At 40.4% G+C, this 15,819-nt stretch overlaps 1 protein-coding gene across 1 annotated transcript; it reads right to left on the bottom strand.

Annotated features, from left to right (window-relative positions):
• Positions 1 to 510: 510 nt before the first annotated feature.
• LOC118228111 (cortexin domain-containing 1) lies at positions 511 to 13,248 on the bottom strand. The gene is made up of 2 exons (XM_035419407.1): positions 12,875 to 13,248; positions 511 to 2,086 (listed from the first exon to the last, which is right to left on the bottom strand). Exon 2 carries the CDS (start codon positions 2,030 to 2,032, stop codon positions 1,853 to 1,855), a length of 180 nt encoding a protein of 59 aa, XP_035275298.1. The 5' UTR covers positions 2,033 to 2,086; positions 12,875 to 13,248; the 3' UTR covers positions 511 to 1,852.
• Between the last annotated feature and the right edge of the window lie 2,571 nt (positions 13,249 to 15,819).

Genomic DNA, 15,819 nt, shown 5'->3' with positions numbered 1-15,819 from the left:
TGCTACAATATAAACACTGCAGTTCCATCCAAGTCACATACTCTCACCTCCGGCTGCAAAGGAGCCTAGTGATTAATCACTCTAATTGAAGGCATATCTTGGCCACAGTGAAACGCGAAACTGATTTTTGCAAGTTGTGATCAAAAGCACTGACATTCTTTATTTATATGGCCGTCTGTATGTTTGGTTTGAATGATGGATGACTGCCACGTGGAGGCCAGACTTCGTAATATAGACAAACTACTAAAGCAGTTACATATTGATATGGCTTTTCTCTTTTTGTGATACTTGGTAGGAGAATGGATAAACTTCACAGCTGGAAAGGTGAAAAGCACTTAAGTGACTTATACTACTGACCGGAGAATAACATAAAGACATTTCACAAGTTATGTATATCTAATATAATCAAAGGTTCTTGCTTCTGACATCTTTAGTATTATCATAAGAAGTTCTAAATTTGGGCAATGTAAACTTAAAAATTTTAAGCTTAACAAAAAAAACAGCCAGTGATAAATTCATTTTTTTATTAAGTGTAACAACAGACAGACTTCATTTCGTTGGATTTTGTCTCATACCAAACAGAGACCATATCTGTAAATGGTAAATGGACTGCATTTATATAGCGCTTTTATCCAAAGCGCTTTACAATTGATGCCTCTCATTCGCCAGAGCAGTTAGAGGTTAGGGGTTAGGTGTCTTGCTCAAGGACACTTCAACATGCCCAGGGCGGGGTTTGAACCGGCAACCCTCCGACTGCCAGACAATCGGTCTTACCTCCTGAGATATATCGCCCCTATATCTGTGTCATCCGCTGCCACTAAACTCACTATTTTGTTATAAAGGCTCAAAACTATTCAAGACAATCTTTGTGGTTTAAGCTGAGGCACTTTGATAACATGCAGTTCAGAATATAGTTTATAAAGCTATTCATAACACTTCTGTGAGATATTACACAGGGGAACCAAACAAATGAAGAAAGAAATTGCTTTGTACAAGCTCATGTTACATACTGTCATAGCAAACTGAGAGAATTCAGAGTAACAGAGGAAACGTTGAATGTTCCCAAACTATGGCCGGGACAGGAAATAATTTTAGAAGCAAGCACAGCAGCTTCTGATGTGGAGACTGCGGAAACAATGGATCAAGACGCACCAAGCACCATTTGCATCCAAGCAGCTACTGATAGCAGTGCATGCTCTGAAGATAACCTCTGGAACTAAACCCTGCAAGTTAACAGACTGAGAATAATGGTTATTCGGCTTTTCAAGAGCAGGCATGTGTCCACTGAGTCTCAACGTTGGTCATGACTGTTAAAAAAGGTATAAATTTAAGATCCTCATTTTGTGTAAATAGAAGAAACGTTTATTTTAAATTCATTAATCAAGTATACTATCAGGATTTTCTTTATGTACTAAGATGGTCAATGCATACTGAGCAACATACAATCTAGTCCTGTTGATGTGAGGAATAAGAACAGTTTCAGCAGCCAGACAAAAATATTTCCCCAAGTTTGTTTTGGATCCTACGGGGGTTGCTATTAGTGAATGGGGCCACTGGGCTCTTCTTGCTACAGAGAAGCTAAGCAGGTAGCCATCATGTAGATGAGTGTGTGCTCAGGTAATGTAACAGTTCTACAATAAAAGATAATTTCGAGAGAGACCAAAGCAGCTTTCTAAAGACTCTATTAGTCTGACTTCAGTCAGAGCATGTGAGCAGAACATCAGCAAGCCCCAGAGAGGGTCTCTCTCTCTTTCTATCTCTCCCCTTCCCTCTCCCTCTCTTATGTGTATGTGCTGGGAGAGTGACTCCTGCCCCGTGCTAGTAGTGGGCAGTGGGCCTGACCAGGCCACCATCAGTCATCCAGGTGCTGCTCCTCCCAGGTGGAGGTAGGGATAGCACTGTAGGGGTCCATGATGACCTTGGCACAGCGGATGATCATGGCCACCAGCAGGAGGCAGAGAAAGGCGATGCATGCCAAAGTTAATCCCTGGTCCACGTCAACGAAGGCAGGGTCGGGCGTCGGCTCCTCCATTGCTTCGGTCTGTCCTCATCGATTTGGGCCACCACTATCATCCTGATCTCTTATCTGAAATGAGAGGGAGAGACATAGGACTGGCATTACAGGCTGAGTGAGAGTCACTCCAATTATTGTAAGCCGCTGAATCATTTAAATTTGCAGTCTCCCAGGCGGACTGCAGTCAATGCATCAGTGGAGTACATTTCATGCACAGCTGACTCAGGCACCCAATCAAACAGAGGAGACACTGGTGCATGGACAATACCACCAGCAGGAACCCTCCTTCCCTGAGTACACTACAGCACACTGTCGGCACCATTACAGTACAGAACCATTGCACATCCACAGGGTACCTCCACCTACTCGAAACAAATGTCTACAGTACGTGGCTGAATGAGCAATCCAACAGCCCCAAATCACCAATTCATAAGCACTTTGAATGTGTAGTGTGGTCAATTTGCCCACTTAATCCTAATAATTGGACTGATGTGGGAATGAAAGATTTGTATTGACAAAGCCAAAATGTGCAATGCTGGATATTGATGTCTGCATCTCTCAGGGTATCAGTGTGTGCCTTCAATACTTTTGTGATACTTTTGTTCAATACTGTTGTGCAGTAATCAGAGGTTAAGTGTCATTGATGTTAGATTATGTTTCCACAGTCTAAGCCAGAGGAATCTTAATCAAGTAAAGAAGCCTTGGCTACTGAGCTTCACATACTCAAAACATGTGTAGATCGCCTGAAACTCAATCATTTTTGTCGATAATATTATGCTTGACATAGCCAATAGCTATAAATAAAACCTATATGTTCATTGTTTACATTTATTATGATGACGTTATGTGTTTTATTTTCTACCTACTTTTCAGCGCTCTATATGTCCTCTCTCTCTAGTACTCAGTCACGCAGCACGCCCACATGTGTTTGGAGGGAGGAGCTTTGGAGGGAGAACTGAGGCAAGAGGGTGGGAGGTGGTGGAACTTAAAAAAAATGTTTTATTCTAGCTCTTGCTCATTTCTCCAAACTTACATACCACACCTTTAAATCATTAGCATTATAACAAAGAGACACAATAAGGTTCTTTAAATAAGTTTCATCAGAGCTGGCCCAAGAGTTTTGATGACCCTAAACATGAATGTTGCTGTGGCTGCAAAGTGCTCCAACATAAATCACACCCACCACTTAAATTTGAATCGTGCATAGTGCATAATCGACTGCATAGTGTTTATGCCAGGGGCCAGCTCTGAGTTGGATCACATTTTCTGTTTATTTGCTCATTTATTTATTATTCTTTGAATCAACTTCTTTATCCCTATTTCCTTTATTCCCAAATTTGAAGGGTTGAATCACAAATCAATGCTTTTCCCACGACTGTTACAACTTCTGTCAGGTCAAGGGAAGATGGTCTAGCATTTGTGTTATTTGAAGTATGTCTTTTCACCATGCAGTCCACAAGCTGAACTGCAGAGTCGTGGCACCTGAGAAAATGTACTTCTTATGCATGTGGTGCAGACATAGTGTAGATGGCTGATTGATCAGAAGAGACATAATGACACAGGGAATGCATCATCAATGTTGAAACCTGCCCTTCCTGGACAATGCAATGGCCTTTTATGTGTATCCCTACAGGTACCCTAGCCACAGTCATCAACGGCAAGGCCAAAAATGGAATCCTATCCATCACTGAACTGAGAACCAGCGCATTAACTGGATACCACCAGAGAGCCAGAATTTAATACTTAATAAATTTCATGTGCAGCGTACAAAGGCAGAGCTGTTGTTCATCACTATAAAAATTTTAAATAGGCTTAGGGTTCTTATCATACAAAGGTGCTTCTCTCCCTCCTCTATTTGGATGTGATCAGCCACTGCTAAACAATAGCTATTGTTTCTAATAATAACAGGGCATATGGGAGGGTAGATAAGCATGCTGACAAATATTTCTCTGCCAATGTTTACTTCACAATAAAGGATGGGCTAAGAGTCACTCAGACAACTGCAAGCATCCAATGGCCTGAACTTGGCTCCAATATAAATCATTGGATGAAAATTGTCCATTCAAAGCATTATGGGATGTTCAATACAAAATGTCCTTTTATGTGAAAACGGCTGTGCATGTGGGGGAAAAAATGTTATTTCTTTGTGCTTTATTTTTTAAAGTAAAATGTAGCTACAGCAGGAATATGCAACATAAGGCGTAATGTGTGTGACTTATATCTATGCTGGCTTTTCCTAGACTTCAGATATATTACATAGAGCTCCTTGCATTCTGTTGGCACTGCACCATGGCCAGAACAATGACTCTGCAGCATATCCAGAGTTCATTTTGATCCTGCATTATGAAGGCAGAATAAAATCACTAAACATACAAAAAACAATAACTACAAAAAGCTATAATTCCATTACACTGGAGAAGACTTAACTTGAACTGCCACGAGTAGTTACTGTTGGCAGTAAATTAATTTATGATGATTATGATAATGAAGATATTGTAAGAGTGAATGCACTGGAGAAGTGCTTCATCTGGTGTGCAGGCATGTGTGGCAAATCGGTAACTACAATGCTGCATAGATTTTAATCCGTATAGAGCCATTTAGATTCTTCTGAATGAAAGGGTCAGCGAAATGAATAAATGATACTACTCTACCTTTTATATGCAAGGTGTACCACCAGGAGAACTCAATTAATTTACCATTCACATGTATGTACTTTTACGGTCAGTCAATGCAACAACAATTTGGATTGGATATTTTTACTTAACAAGCATAAAATGAAAATGAATGAAGTTCATTTTCATCATTTGAAATCTATATATTATACCACTGTAATTATCAGTGAGACTCAATCAAATCAATTTTTTCAAATTGATGTGACAACGAGAATTAATACAGCATAGGGGTCTGACTTGAAAATGTAACTCCTTGTAAATCATTCCAGAGAGGCATAGTTGAGAAATGAGGCACAGAACGAGGTAATAAAGAAAAAGAAAGATGAGCTAATTTACTCACCCACGGTTGGTCATATTTAGCTAATGCTTCAGTGTCTTTCCTCTCTTCTGTTGAAACTACTAATCTTACACGCATCTTACAATGTAAATTTGCTGCCTGTCAGATAGAATTGAATGGATTTTGTGTGTCTTTGTAGCAGTGCTACTACATACACACCACTCATTTAAGCCAGTGGCAGAGAGATTACTGCTACAGAATATTGGACTTTACTTGGCTCCTTGCACCTATTATTGTTGTTCTTGTTGCTGCTGCAATGTGCATTTAATGTGCCATGCCAAATTAGCCTTGTAAATCACTCGGGATAAGAGTGTCTGCTAAATATGGCCCTGATTCTGGCTTTGAGATACGTGCTCTTATCTTGAACTTCCGTGCTTCCAACTTTACCCTCTTTTTTCTGCATGCTGGCTTGGGCAACTTAAGCAGGGATATGATAGATGTGTGCACAAGGGCTGAAGTCTCACTGAAAAGGTCGGTCTCGTTTAATTCCGAGTAACACAAATCCTGGCTTAAGACATACGCTTTTTATCTAGTTTTTATCTCTCCAGTCTTTTATTGCGCAAAAATATGATGTAGATAGTGCAAATATACTGGTGATCATATGGAAATGCAGTTGAGTGGATTTTCCACTCAACTGCATTTCCATATTTTCCAGTTCCCCAATGGACAACAATGGATTTACATGAATTTGGAATGTTGGGAGTTAAGTAAAAACATCCCCCACACTGCACATTAGAAACAGTCCTTTAGACATGTTCTATATACACTTGATGTTCTAAGGTGGTTGTCAGCCATGTCTGGCATTGTATAAATCAGGTGGAAGCACTTTTTTTTTTTTTACTCTGGATGGGCCTTGAAAAACATGTTTGTTAACCAAATGTATCATGGATTCCTCCATTGTGGCAGTCAACCACCTTCTTGAGCTTGAATTAGCAGACAATGAAGGTGCCTTGGAACCTCTGTGGTGTTAAAAGATACACTGCAATGCCAAATGGCAGACTGATACCACCTAGAACAGGGTTTTTAAAAATCTTTTTCTGAACCAGGGACCCCTACCCACACACAAAGGCATGCAGTGGACCACCTTCATAGGTTAAAAAGGGTTATAGGTTTTATAATGTATATATAGTCATTGTATATCAAGTCTGGCCAGGGGCCCCCTATAGTACCTTCAAGGACCTCCAGGGGTCCACAGAATGCCACTCTTGCTCACACTCTAATCACAGGCCACCTGAATGAATGGCACCCGGAGCCAATGCTTGCCTCTATCCTCATCCATTACAACTGGTACTGACGGAAAAGCTCGCCACACTTTTCTTTGTCCATCCATTATTGCTCCATCCATTTTAAGGTCACTGTTGCTTAAGGCAACAGGAACTGTGAACAATGTCCAATATGTCCCAGGCGCCATTATATTCCCCTTTGACTTTTTGTAGACTGACATGGGCTGAGGGCTGGAGAATTAATGAGCTTTCCGGTAAACTACAGAGCTCCTCTCGGCTTTGAGGGGTGGCCCTTCAGTACTTCACTCGGTCTGGAGTCAGGGACCTAACCTCCCCCAGCCTTTCCTCATCATATTGGCCCTACAGTTCTGCCAATGACTCATCTCATTTTTAAACCGCTCTAATTTATCCACCCAGCCTGGTAATTGTCACATTAATTATTCTGTGAAGACCTTCAGAATGAGTTATGGAGGGAAGCTTTTAACAGACCTTGCATATTTTCTTCACCGGGAGGCTAGTTGTGATTGGTGAGTGGAACTGAATAAGGGAGTGAATGGATGTTCTGATGATTAACTCATAGCGTTTTAAATGGAAAATTCACAGGAGCGAGCGTCTGCACATTGCTAAAATCCCCTTGGAAAGATAATAACAAGCGTATAAATATTGAAAAATATTAATTGATTTTTCACTTCAGCAATGATCTCTTCAATAAGGGCAGCACAGTTTGACACCGTAAGTGAGGAGGTGTGCAACTATTTGCATTCATGTTGTGTCGGTGAGCGGCACGTGGTGCAGTGTGTAGCACTGTCGCCTCACAGCAAGAAGGTCCTGGGCTCAAATGAATGGTGTATGACACTGACCAGCAGGATGTTGTGTCTGTTTTTGGTGAGATACACTAACATACCCATTACTTTTTTTTGTGCTGAAACAAGGTAAAGACTTTTAAGAGGAGCACTGGATAAAATATTTTTAAAATTTTACACTTCTTGCAAAAAGCATTTCTAGAGCATGACAAAAGGAAGATCGCATTACAAAAGAAAAATCTGTGTGACCGAAATGTCATCCAGTTTTCATAATCAAAATGGCATAATTTTTTTCCAGAAGCAGTGCATGGTTGTTTCACAATATACCTAAGCAGAAAGATATCCTTCTGAGGAGTGAATGATGGGATAAGATGGCTTCTTTACCAAATCATATTTATAATTTAGAATTGCTCAAAAGGACCTTAGGTCTATTCCATCTTACTATTTCTGGGGTCCCAGACAAGTCACAACCCAATGCTCAACCTTCTGATTTGAACACTCTAAGTTCTAGCCTCAAGTCCTTACCTCATCTTTGACCTATTCCTCTGCCTGCTGTAGGCCAGAGAATAACTGATCTTATTTGTCTTCCATATTACCAATACATTTTTGTATTCTATTCTAAGGGTTATGTATCCACAAAACAGGGAATATGTGTAAATCTACTTTATGGTTTTTTTGTTACTTCAGTTTACGTTGACGTATATTTTATTCTAAAATGCTTGAAGGTAATATATCCTTGTACACTTTAGAAATGTTCCAAAGCTCCAATAATTTTATTTTTTCCCACATGATGACACCTTTCACAAGATCTGTCTTAAACACAGTGACAAAGATCTCTTAGAATAACCAACTTAAATATTGTATCTCACCACAACTCAAAATTTGAAAAGAGCCCCCTGACACTTAAATCCAGGGATTAGGGAAAATTGTATTTGTACCTGTGTCAGCTATTTTTGAATTGCCTTCCCTACATCACACTAATAAGCAATTTCTTCTTCGATCCAGACTTATCGTTTTTTGTGTATGCTGTTGGCCTCACACTAAAACAGTCAGTATTAATCTTGCAAGGACTCCAGGAAATGTAACCTTGGTAATGCCATTAGCAATTTAATGGAGAATTACAACCGACCCTGTCAACCAAAGACTCCAAAATGGATACCTTTTCTTGTCCTTTGATTAACATCCTCTGTACAGAGCTATATCTGTGAAACCGCTTGCAGTCCAAATTGCAGCCAAACCAAAGTTGTAAATTAAAATGTGTAAAACCGGAAACATCTCTTTTTCATGACTCAAGCATCAAACTTTCAGTGGTTGTGGAGTATAGCTGCTGCACAATGGCTACCCATCATAAGATATCCTCTATTTCTCCAAAAGCAATGCTCAGGTGGATATATTTAGCTGAATACAGATAACATTTGGAATACAGTAACATTTGGAGAACCCATTACATTTGATATAAAAAAAAACTTTTTTGTCAAGGACAATAACTTACTTTCAGATTGTCCGGTCAATTGCTGTTAGAAGTCAAGATGACTAATAAATCTAAAAACATAAATCAGACAATGAACATAACTCACACTACTGGAACATTCACAGAGAGTTTGTGATGAATACAAATGCCAGTTTTCACAAAAAAATGACATGTCATTATTTTTAAAAATGGATGGGTTTCCAATGCTGTTATCGTCAGCATTAGAAAGATCGATGTGTGTCGCCTCTAAAAGATATGTGCTTTAAAAATAATACCCCGATCCTGACCGCTTTTTTCCTTCAGCAGACAGGATTAGGAAAGCAAAGCAAGAGATTGAGACAGACAAAGAGAACATGCGACATCAAAGAAGGAGCGTGGCGATAAATGGTAATTGTTTTTCCGTTGAGTTCTAATTAAAATGACAAATCGGCTATAAATGAAAGTGATTTCGCTCCAAACGCCTGCCAGGCCATACGGAACCTCATCCGTGAGTAAATACGAATGACTTACGGAGTTACGGAGTGGACGGGAAGATTGTTCCCCAGGACAAATGTATATTTTCTTTGTGATGCAGCAGCTAGTGTTGAAGCACCAGGCCCAGACACCACTGTGCTGCTAGATAGATTACTCCCCCCAGCCCCATAATTTAAGCTTTAGTATTGTATGACATTCAATGTATTTTCTTGCAATTTGCTATGACGAACCGTCCCAGTTGTTTGGGGGCACTTAAAAGCCAAGTTGACAAAATGGAATCAAAAAAACAATCAGGAGTACTGGGTATTCCTTTGTTTGTGACTGAAAGACAATTTTTGCTTTTTATCTTACTGGCCATTGGCATTTAACGGAAGTAATGACAATTTACCGACGGAGGATAAAAAGGCCGAGCAAAAGTAATCATAGCACAAAAAGAAAAAAACTAATTCCACTCCTGTTCCTTTCATATAAGGGTATAAAAGTTCTGGCTCATGATTCCATTCACTGTGGCCATCTGCCATGGAGAAGTGAGGCATGTGAGACATCTGCCATGTCTGCTAGCTTTGCTACAGTCACTGTTCGCTACAGAGAGTCACATTGCAACAAAGTCATGTGGGCAGTGGCAAGGACCCTTCAGTCAAAGAGGTGATATATCCTGCTGAAAAGTGAGTGTGTGTGTGTGTGAGAGAGAGAGAGTGTGTGTGCTTGTCTGTGTGTGTGTGTGTTCCTTAATCTTCTTTGTTTCAGATGTTCCCTTCCCATTAAAGATTACAAACTGCGTGGGGACAATGCCTGGCAAGTATCAGGAAGTAATGAATTGAACACAATTGGCTTGCAGTTTCAGACCAATAATACTTGAGGGAGTCTGGTCATCGATTTCAAAACCCGTAGCTCTGCTGTTTTAGTAAAGAATTAAAGTGTTGCTGATTTGGCATGATTTTTATTTATTTTTTTAAGTTTTTTTTGGGAGGGGGGTGGGGTTCTGGATGGTAGTGGTGGCAACAAGCTTTAGGCCCATAAATACGTTCACTGCAGTATCAGAGACAGGACCAAATTTCCCTGACAAGGTTTCCTGGCTTGCCTCTCTCAGCACTTTTCCATGTCAGTTATAGTTTCCTCCTGACTGAGACTGACCATCCACTGTGAGCGTGTGTCCTGAGGAGTTCTGAGGGGGGTGCAAGCACGGGCGCTCCATCTCCTTCTCCCCCTAGACTGAGGTTGGCTGACCAGGCAGAGAACATCAGAGCTCCATCAGCTCTGTGTATGAAACCCTCTTACTCTGTTATCGTTGGGACACTACCTCTTTTGAATGTAAACTCTGAGGCTGGTGACACGAAACTGGTTCAAATGCTCATCCCTGCTAACTGTAAAAATAACCTGAGATGGCACTGCATTCACAAGGGAAACACATTTGCCTTCCTACTTGAGTATGTCTAATTTGAAGACAGCTTTGAGAGAACCTGCTTATAATTCTTCACTGTCCTGGTAATGGAAACCCTGGCGCTAAGCATTTGTAGTTCTAATCTGTAGGGAATTGGCTGAAACAGCAAGGTGTGAAATCAGAATAATTTTTAGCGCACTTAACGCACTGGCTTCTGCTATAGATTCGCTGTGCTGAAGGAGCTGTTTCCGGAGAAGTTGCTTCTGAGGCACCTTGAGAAAGCGTGCAGTGTAATTACACTTCTCACTGCTTGAGACAGCTGCCGCTGAAGTGAGGCGTGTGCAAGGCACCGTGATACCAACAGATTTCAGATCAGACACTCCGAATCGGTGACTCAAATCGGAGGTATTAGGGAGGAGCCACAGTGTGAGACAGGCTCCCTGTGAGTGTGCTAAGCTCACTCCTGCTAACTACGCTGCCCCACTGTTCATGGCCGCTGATTGAAGGAACAGCTTGCAGAGATTAGAGAATCTTCAGTCTTCAACAGAGGGACCTAATTCAAGGGAGGAGAGGAACAGCTAATCTCTCCATTATATGAGAGAATGACAATGTATCAATCTTGCGCAGATCTCGTTTAATTATAGGAAGGGTTTGTAAATTACATTTATTGTAATGTAAATTTTCAGAAAAATCTCACTGCGTTTCCTTGACAAAAGGGTGCGTCCTCCCATCTAAAAGTAAGTTTTTAAAAAATTTCTCATAAAGTAATTTTTTTTATGCAGTGCACTACCCAAAGCCATTCCCCAAAACCTATTTCACAATGTTATATCCATGAAAGAAGTCCATTAAAGTGTAGTCAAGTGGTGCAAAAACTGACAGTAACAAACATTTCAAAACAGCCCATTGATTTTGGTACAGATCTGATTTTGTGCCAGCAGACTTGTGCCACGACCCTCGCTGTGTCTGTTAACACAGTCGAGACACAGGTTTTCTTTAGCAGTGACAAAGAACAGATGCTCTAGGGATCCCTTGTCGACCACCAAGGACATGCGAGGTGTGACCTCAGGCATGTAATGTACTTCAACATTCTGTTGGCAGCACGATGTCAAAATCCCTCCCTTAGTTTTCATGCCCCCTTCAAAGAGACACGACCTCAGCAGTTTACCGGAGTGCTGGGCCAGCAGTGATGTTGGAAGGAAGACACCAACAACCAAGTGTACTCCAAAAGCAAACTCGCACAGTCAGCATCTGTACTGTCCCACCTACGCTGCCAGACAGGTAGTGAAAAGCTGGTCTTTTACCAAAAAGGCAAAATGAGGTATTTCCTCACTGTTATTGAATTCCAAGAAACAGACCCCACCGTAATCAGAAAAATGATGCATGCAATGTGTTTTTGGGCAAAATTTACACAGCCTCCCACTCTGAATCATGAATTCCAACAATGGAACTTCATGACCTTTTCGTACCCCAGGTGACTGATTACAACGGCTCATTTTATGCCTGAGGGAACAACCTTAAACAAACCACCTCATACTAGAAAAAAGACCCTCAATATGTCTTGCATATATATCAGCTAATGCTAAATAATACATTCATACACGAGCGATGGAAGAAACTGCCCAACTCTAATCTGTATCTGAGGTTTCAAAAGGTCAACAAAAATTACCAATGCATGTGAATAAAATAACGAGGCTGCAACTGAATTGTTTATTTTTTGTTGACTGGGGCTTAATTTAATTCTTTTTACTTGTTACTTCACCTCCATTACTTTTATACATGTTATGTAGTAACAGAATCCTGAGTTAGAAAGCTTAATTGTGATTATGTTATCTCCTAGTGCCTTTCTGCAAATGGTTTTTAGAGGAACTTCCATTTAATGGTAGACCATAATTTCATTAAAATTGACATGAATCTTTCTGTTACATTGTACTCGATGACACAATTCTTTTTTTAAGAATTAGAATTTAACTTGATAAGGAATCAGACGGATAAAATTTTAAAAATTTCATCTTTTGAGACAAACTCCAGAAGGACACACTGGGGAAACACCAGGTAAGAACCAAAAGAGATTTGTTTGTTTCATAATCTCTCTCTCAAAAAAAATGCTTTCCAGCTTCTTCATGTAGCTCATTGCTAACTTTTTACTGCTTTCAAATATGATACACAACCATCCAGTAATAATCCAAGAAGTAAATGCAGAAATATTGCATGAAGGCAAATGCATTTTCTCATCCCTGCTTGTGTCAGATGTGCACAACAGACCACGGTAAGTCTAAGATCTCATGTAAATTGACCACAAGGCTTTGATCACAAAAAGGCTTACAAACTACAAAGTATTGGCTGTCCTTTTTTAGTGCTCTGCCCCAGTACCTGATCTTCCAGCATGTCTGACTCAAAGCAGCTTTAGGCAAGAACCACACAAATTCGCCTCAGTATCACAGGGAATAAAAACAGTTTGCATGGACTCAGTAGCGGAGATGATAAAAGCACAAAATCTACCTGCCCGTTCTCACATCCTGTTGAGCAGAAAGTAACAGTGTTTCCAAGGAGAGCTTTAGAGCAGGAGGGCTGTCCGGTGCTGCATTACCACACAGAGCTTCTTACTGCATCGCCTTTGCTGAGGAGAGGAAGTGGCAGCTCCCCGCAGCTCCACATGGACGCGTTCGGTGCAGCGAGGGTCCCATTAGTCCGTGCCTTGCTCTGCTTGCCACACTCTTCCCAGCTGTCTCCTTCTCCTGCTGACTCCCCAGTGCTGCTGTCGCCGGTCTCTTTGTGTGTGTGTGTGTGTGTGTGTGTGTGAGTGGTAGTGAGTGAGTGAGTGAGTAAGTGAGAGAGAGAGCGATGCACTCTGCCTGCCTGCTTGCCTTATTGTTCAGCTCCACTACACAGACTTTCACTGTGTCCTGTGTCAGTCACTTACAAGATTCCCATAATATCCTGGGGTGCAGTTTCCAGGTTAGGGCAGATGTCATTGCAGGTATCTTTTTGGACAGAATTCTTGCCGAATGCAGTCTCCCTGGTAAGAAGGCAGTGACAGTGTGATCCACCCTGGGAGTGATGCTAATGTGAGTGGATGGGCTTCAGAGGTTACCAGAGATGTTCCCCTTCCTCAGCCACAGCCCTGAAGGTCCCTCCCTGTCAGCCATACTGCCCATCCAGGTGCAAGACCACAAAGTGTGTAGCACCTGCCGGCACAGATACAAAACACAAGTACTGCACCTGCGGTCAAGGGCAAACATGACAAGGCCCATGCATGGCTGCCTGTGTGCTCAGAGCAAAAGTGATAAGAACAAAATGTTTTGAACAGACACACACACACACACACACACATACTCGCACACACGCACATGCTGAGATTTCATCAAAAAGCTAACTTATAGTTCATACGTAGTTAGATATGTGTTTTATTCAAATTTATGTGGGACAACCATTAAAGATGTTGAAACAAAATATTCTCTGCCAAGATCACAGAGAAACATGAAGTACATGTAAGCCTATGATATCATAACAATGATCTTTTTATGACTAATGGACATTGGATCCAATCAACTGCCCCTGGCTTTGAGGCACAATTAAATGTTAGTGTTAAATGTTTTTCAAAAACACAGCTAGGTGAACTCAGTGATCAACAAATGTATTACTTTATTAATGGAAATGGTAACATCTGCTTTTAGTTCATGACAGAATCTGGGACAAAATGTTTTCAACAGATTACAAAAATAAGCAACATATATTTTACATGATATAATGAATGAACTAATGATAAATGATATGCAGTGGCCTGTACAGAAATGTGTGGGGGAAGGGATTTAAGTGGGAAAAAGCTATCCAAGTTGTTGAAACATTTTGGAACTTTTAACAAGGAACATTTCCTTTATATTTATATAATACTGCATCATGGCCTATTACACCAACTAATAATGGTTTGTCCGAGATGCAATCGCAGCTTCAAATGAATTCCAATTAGAAAGCACAATTTAAAAACGTGCTGGGACTTCCTTTATTCAACAATCGCCTGGTAGCATGTGATGTGACAGGACTTCTTAGCTAAACCTGAATAGACTCCAGTGTGGGAATGGTGATTTAATTGAGGTTTGAAAATATGGGCTAAGGTGAAAAAGGTTACAGTTTAGCTGAAGCAGACTCCGCACTTTCCACCATTATTGAATAACTGATGGAACTGGGGAACCGACCTTTTGAAATTCAAATGCCATTTTCTATTATTTCTAAGCATATACTGTATGTGTGCTTAAGCAAAGGTATGTGTCGATTTTGGTGTTAAAGTACAGCGTGCCCCTGCAATGAAGTCTCCCCCATATGCCAGATTTCTCAGGAGGAAGCACCTATGAGCTATTCCACCGCATAAACCTAATTTCATCCATTTATGAGAGCCATAACCAAACTTTCATAACAACCCTATTTGAGGGTGTACTGGAAATTTATAGGGCACCAATTAACTATTTGGGAATGTTGGGTCAAAAGAGTGAACGGTGTCATTTGTTACTCAAACTGCATGTTAATGAAAGATAGATTATATTGATAGGAAAGGGCCCTTGACATGGGTCTACCCCCGCACTACTTATATCCACGTCCCAAATAAGTTTCTGTGTTTGATCACGCAAATGGATAACTTCCCATTACTGAGTTCAAATAATAAACCAGGCACTTATCAATAACAAAATCAGCAGGTAATAAAAAATAAAAATAAAACCCACGCATATTAAAATGAAACACTTGTGGTTGTTGAGACCTGAAATAAAATCATGCTAATTTCTGTCTGTACTTACTAATTTCTTTGCTTTTGGTCTTATGTTCCTCATTTCTGTGAAAAAGTAATACATGTACTGCCGGTGTTTAAGGACATAGCCATGATAGGCTCAGGTCTCTTTGTGCTCCACACGGCAGCCTTTAGTATGATTGGCCACTCCAAAGCCATTCTGCATTCCTTCTAATACTTTATTAGTTTCAATATTATCAAAGCTACACCAGAGAGCAAAGTGCATGTAATTAAGTGAGAGGTAGAAGAAGTATGAGAAAGCCCAGTTAAATGAAACAGATGTGTTATCAGGCACTGCTGCCTGGGGTGATAATGGGTCTTCAGAAAAGTGGATTGTGTTTAAATGTAGCTCAGTATTAGACCCTCCCCGGAAAATGAACTATATGCAAAACATTAAAGTATTGGTCTTGCTTGCTTTTGAGGGCAAATCAGCATAATGAAACACTTTACTGATACATATTCAGTTTTCAGAGACCTCTCTGGAATACATCCTTAGAAGATCTATACATATAAGGTTTGCCAAAAACTTCAATAATAAATATAATATATTGTTTTCATATGCATATAGAATTGAGTTGATATCATGCTCCATTTCTTTATAAACCCAGATGTGAGATTAATCAATACATGAATAAATATGATTAATTCCCATCTTCCCATAAAAATG

The sequence above is a fragment of the Anguilla anguilla genome, chromosome 5 (assembly GCF_013347855.1).
Source record: "Anguilla anguilla isolate fAngAng1 chromosome 5, fAngAng1.pri, whole genome shotgun sequence".
NCBI lineage: Eukaryota > Metazoa > Chordata > Actinopteri > Anguilliformes > Anguillidae > Anguilla > Anguilla anguilla.
This window is presented reverse-complemented; position numbering and strand designations above follow the sequence as displayed.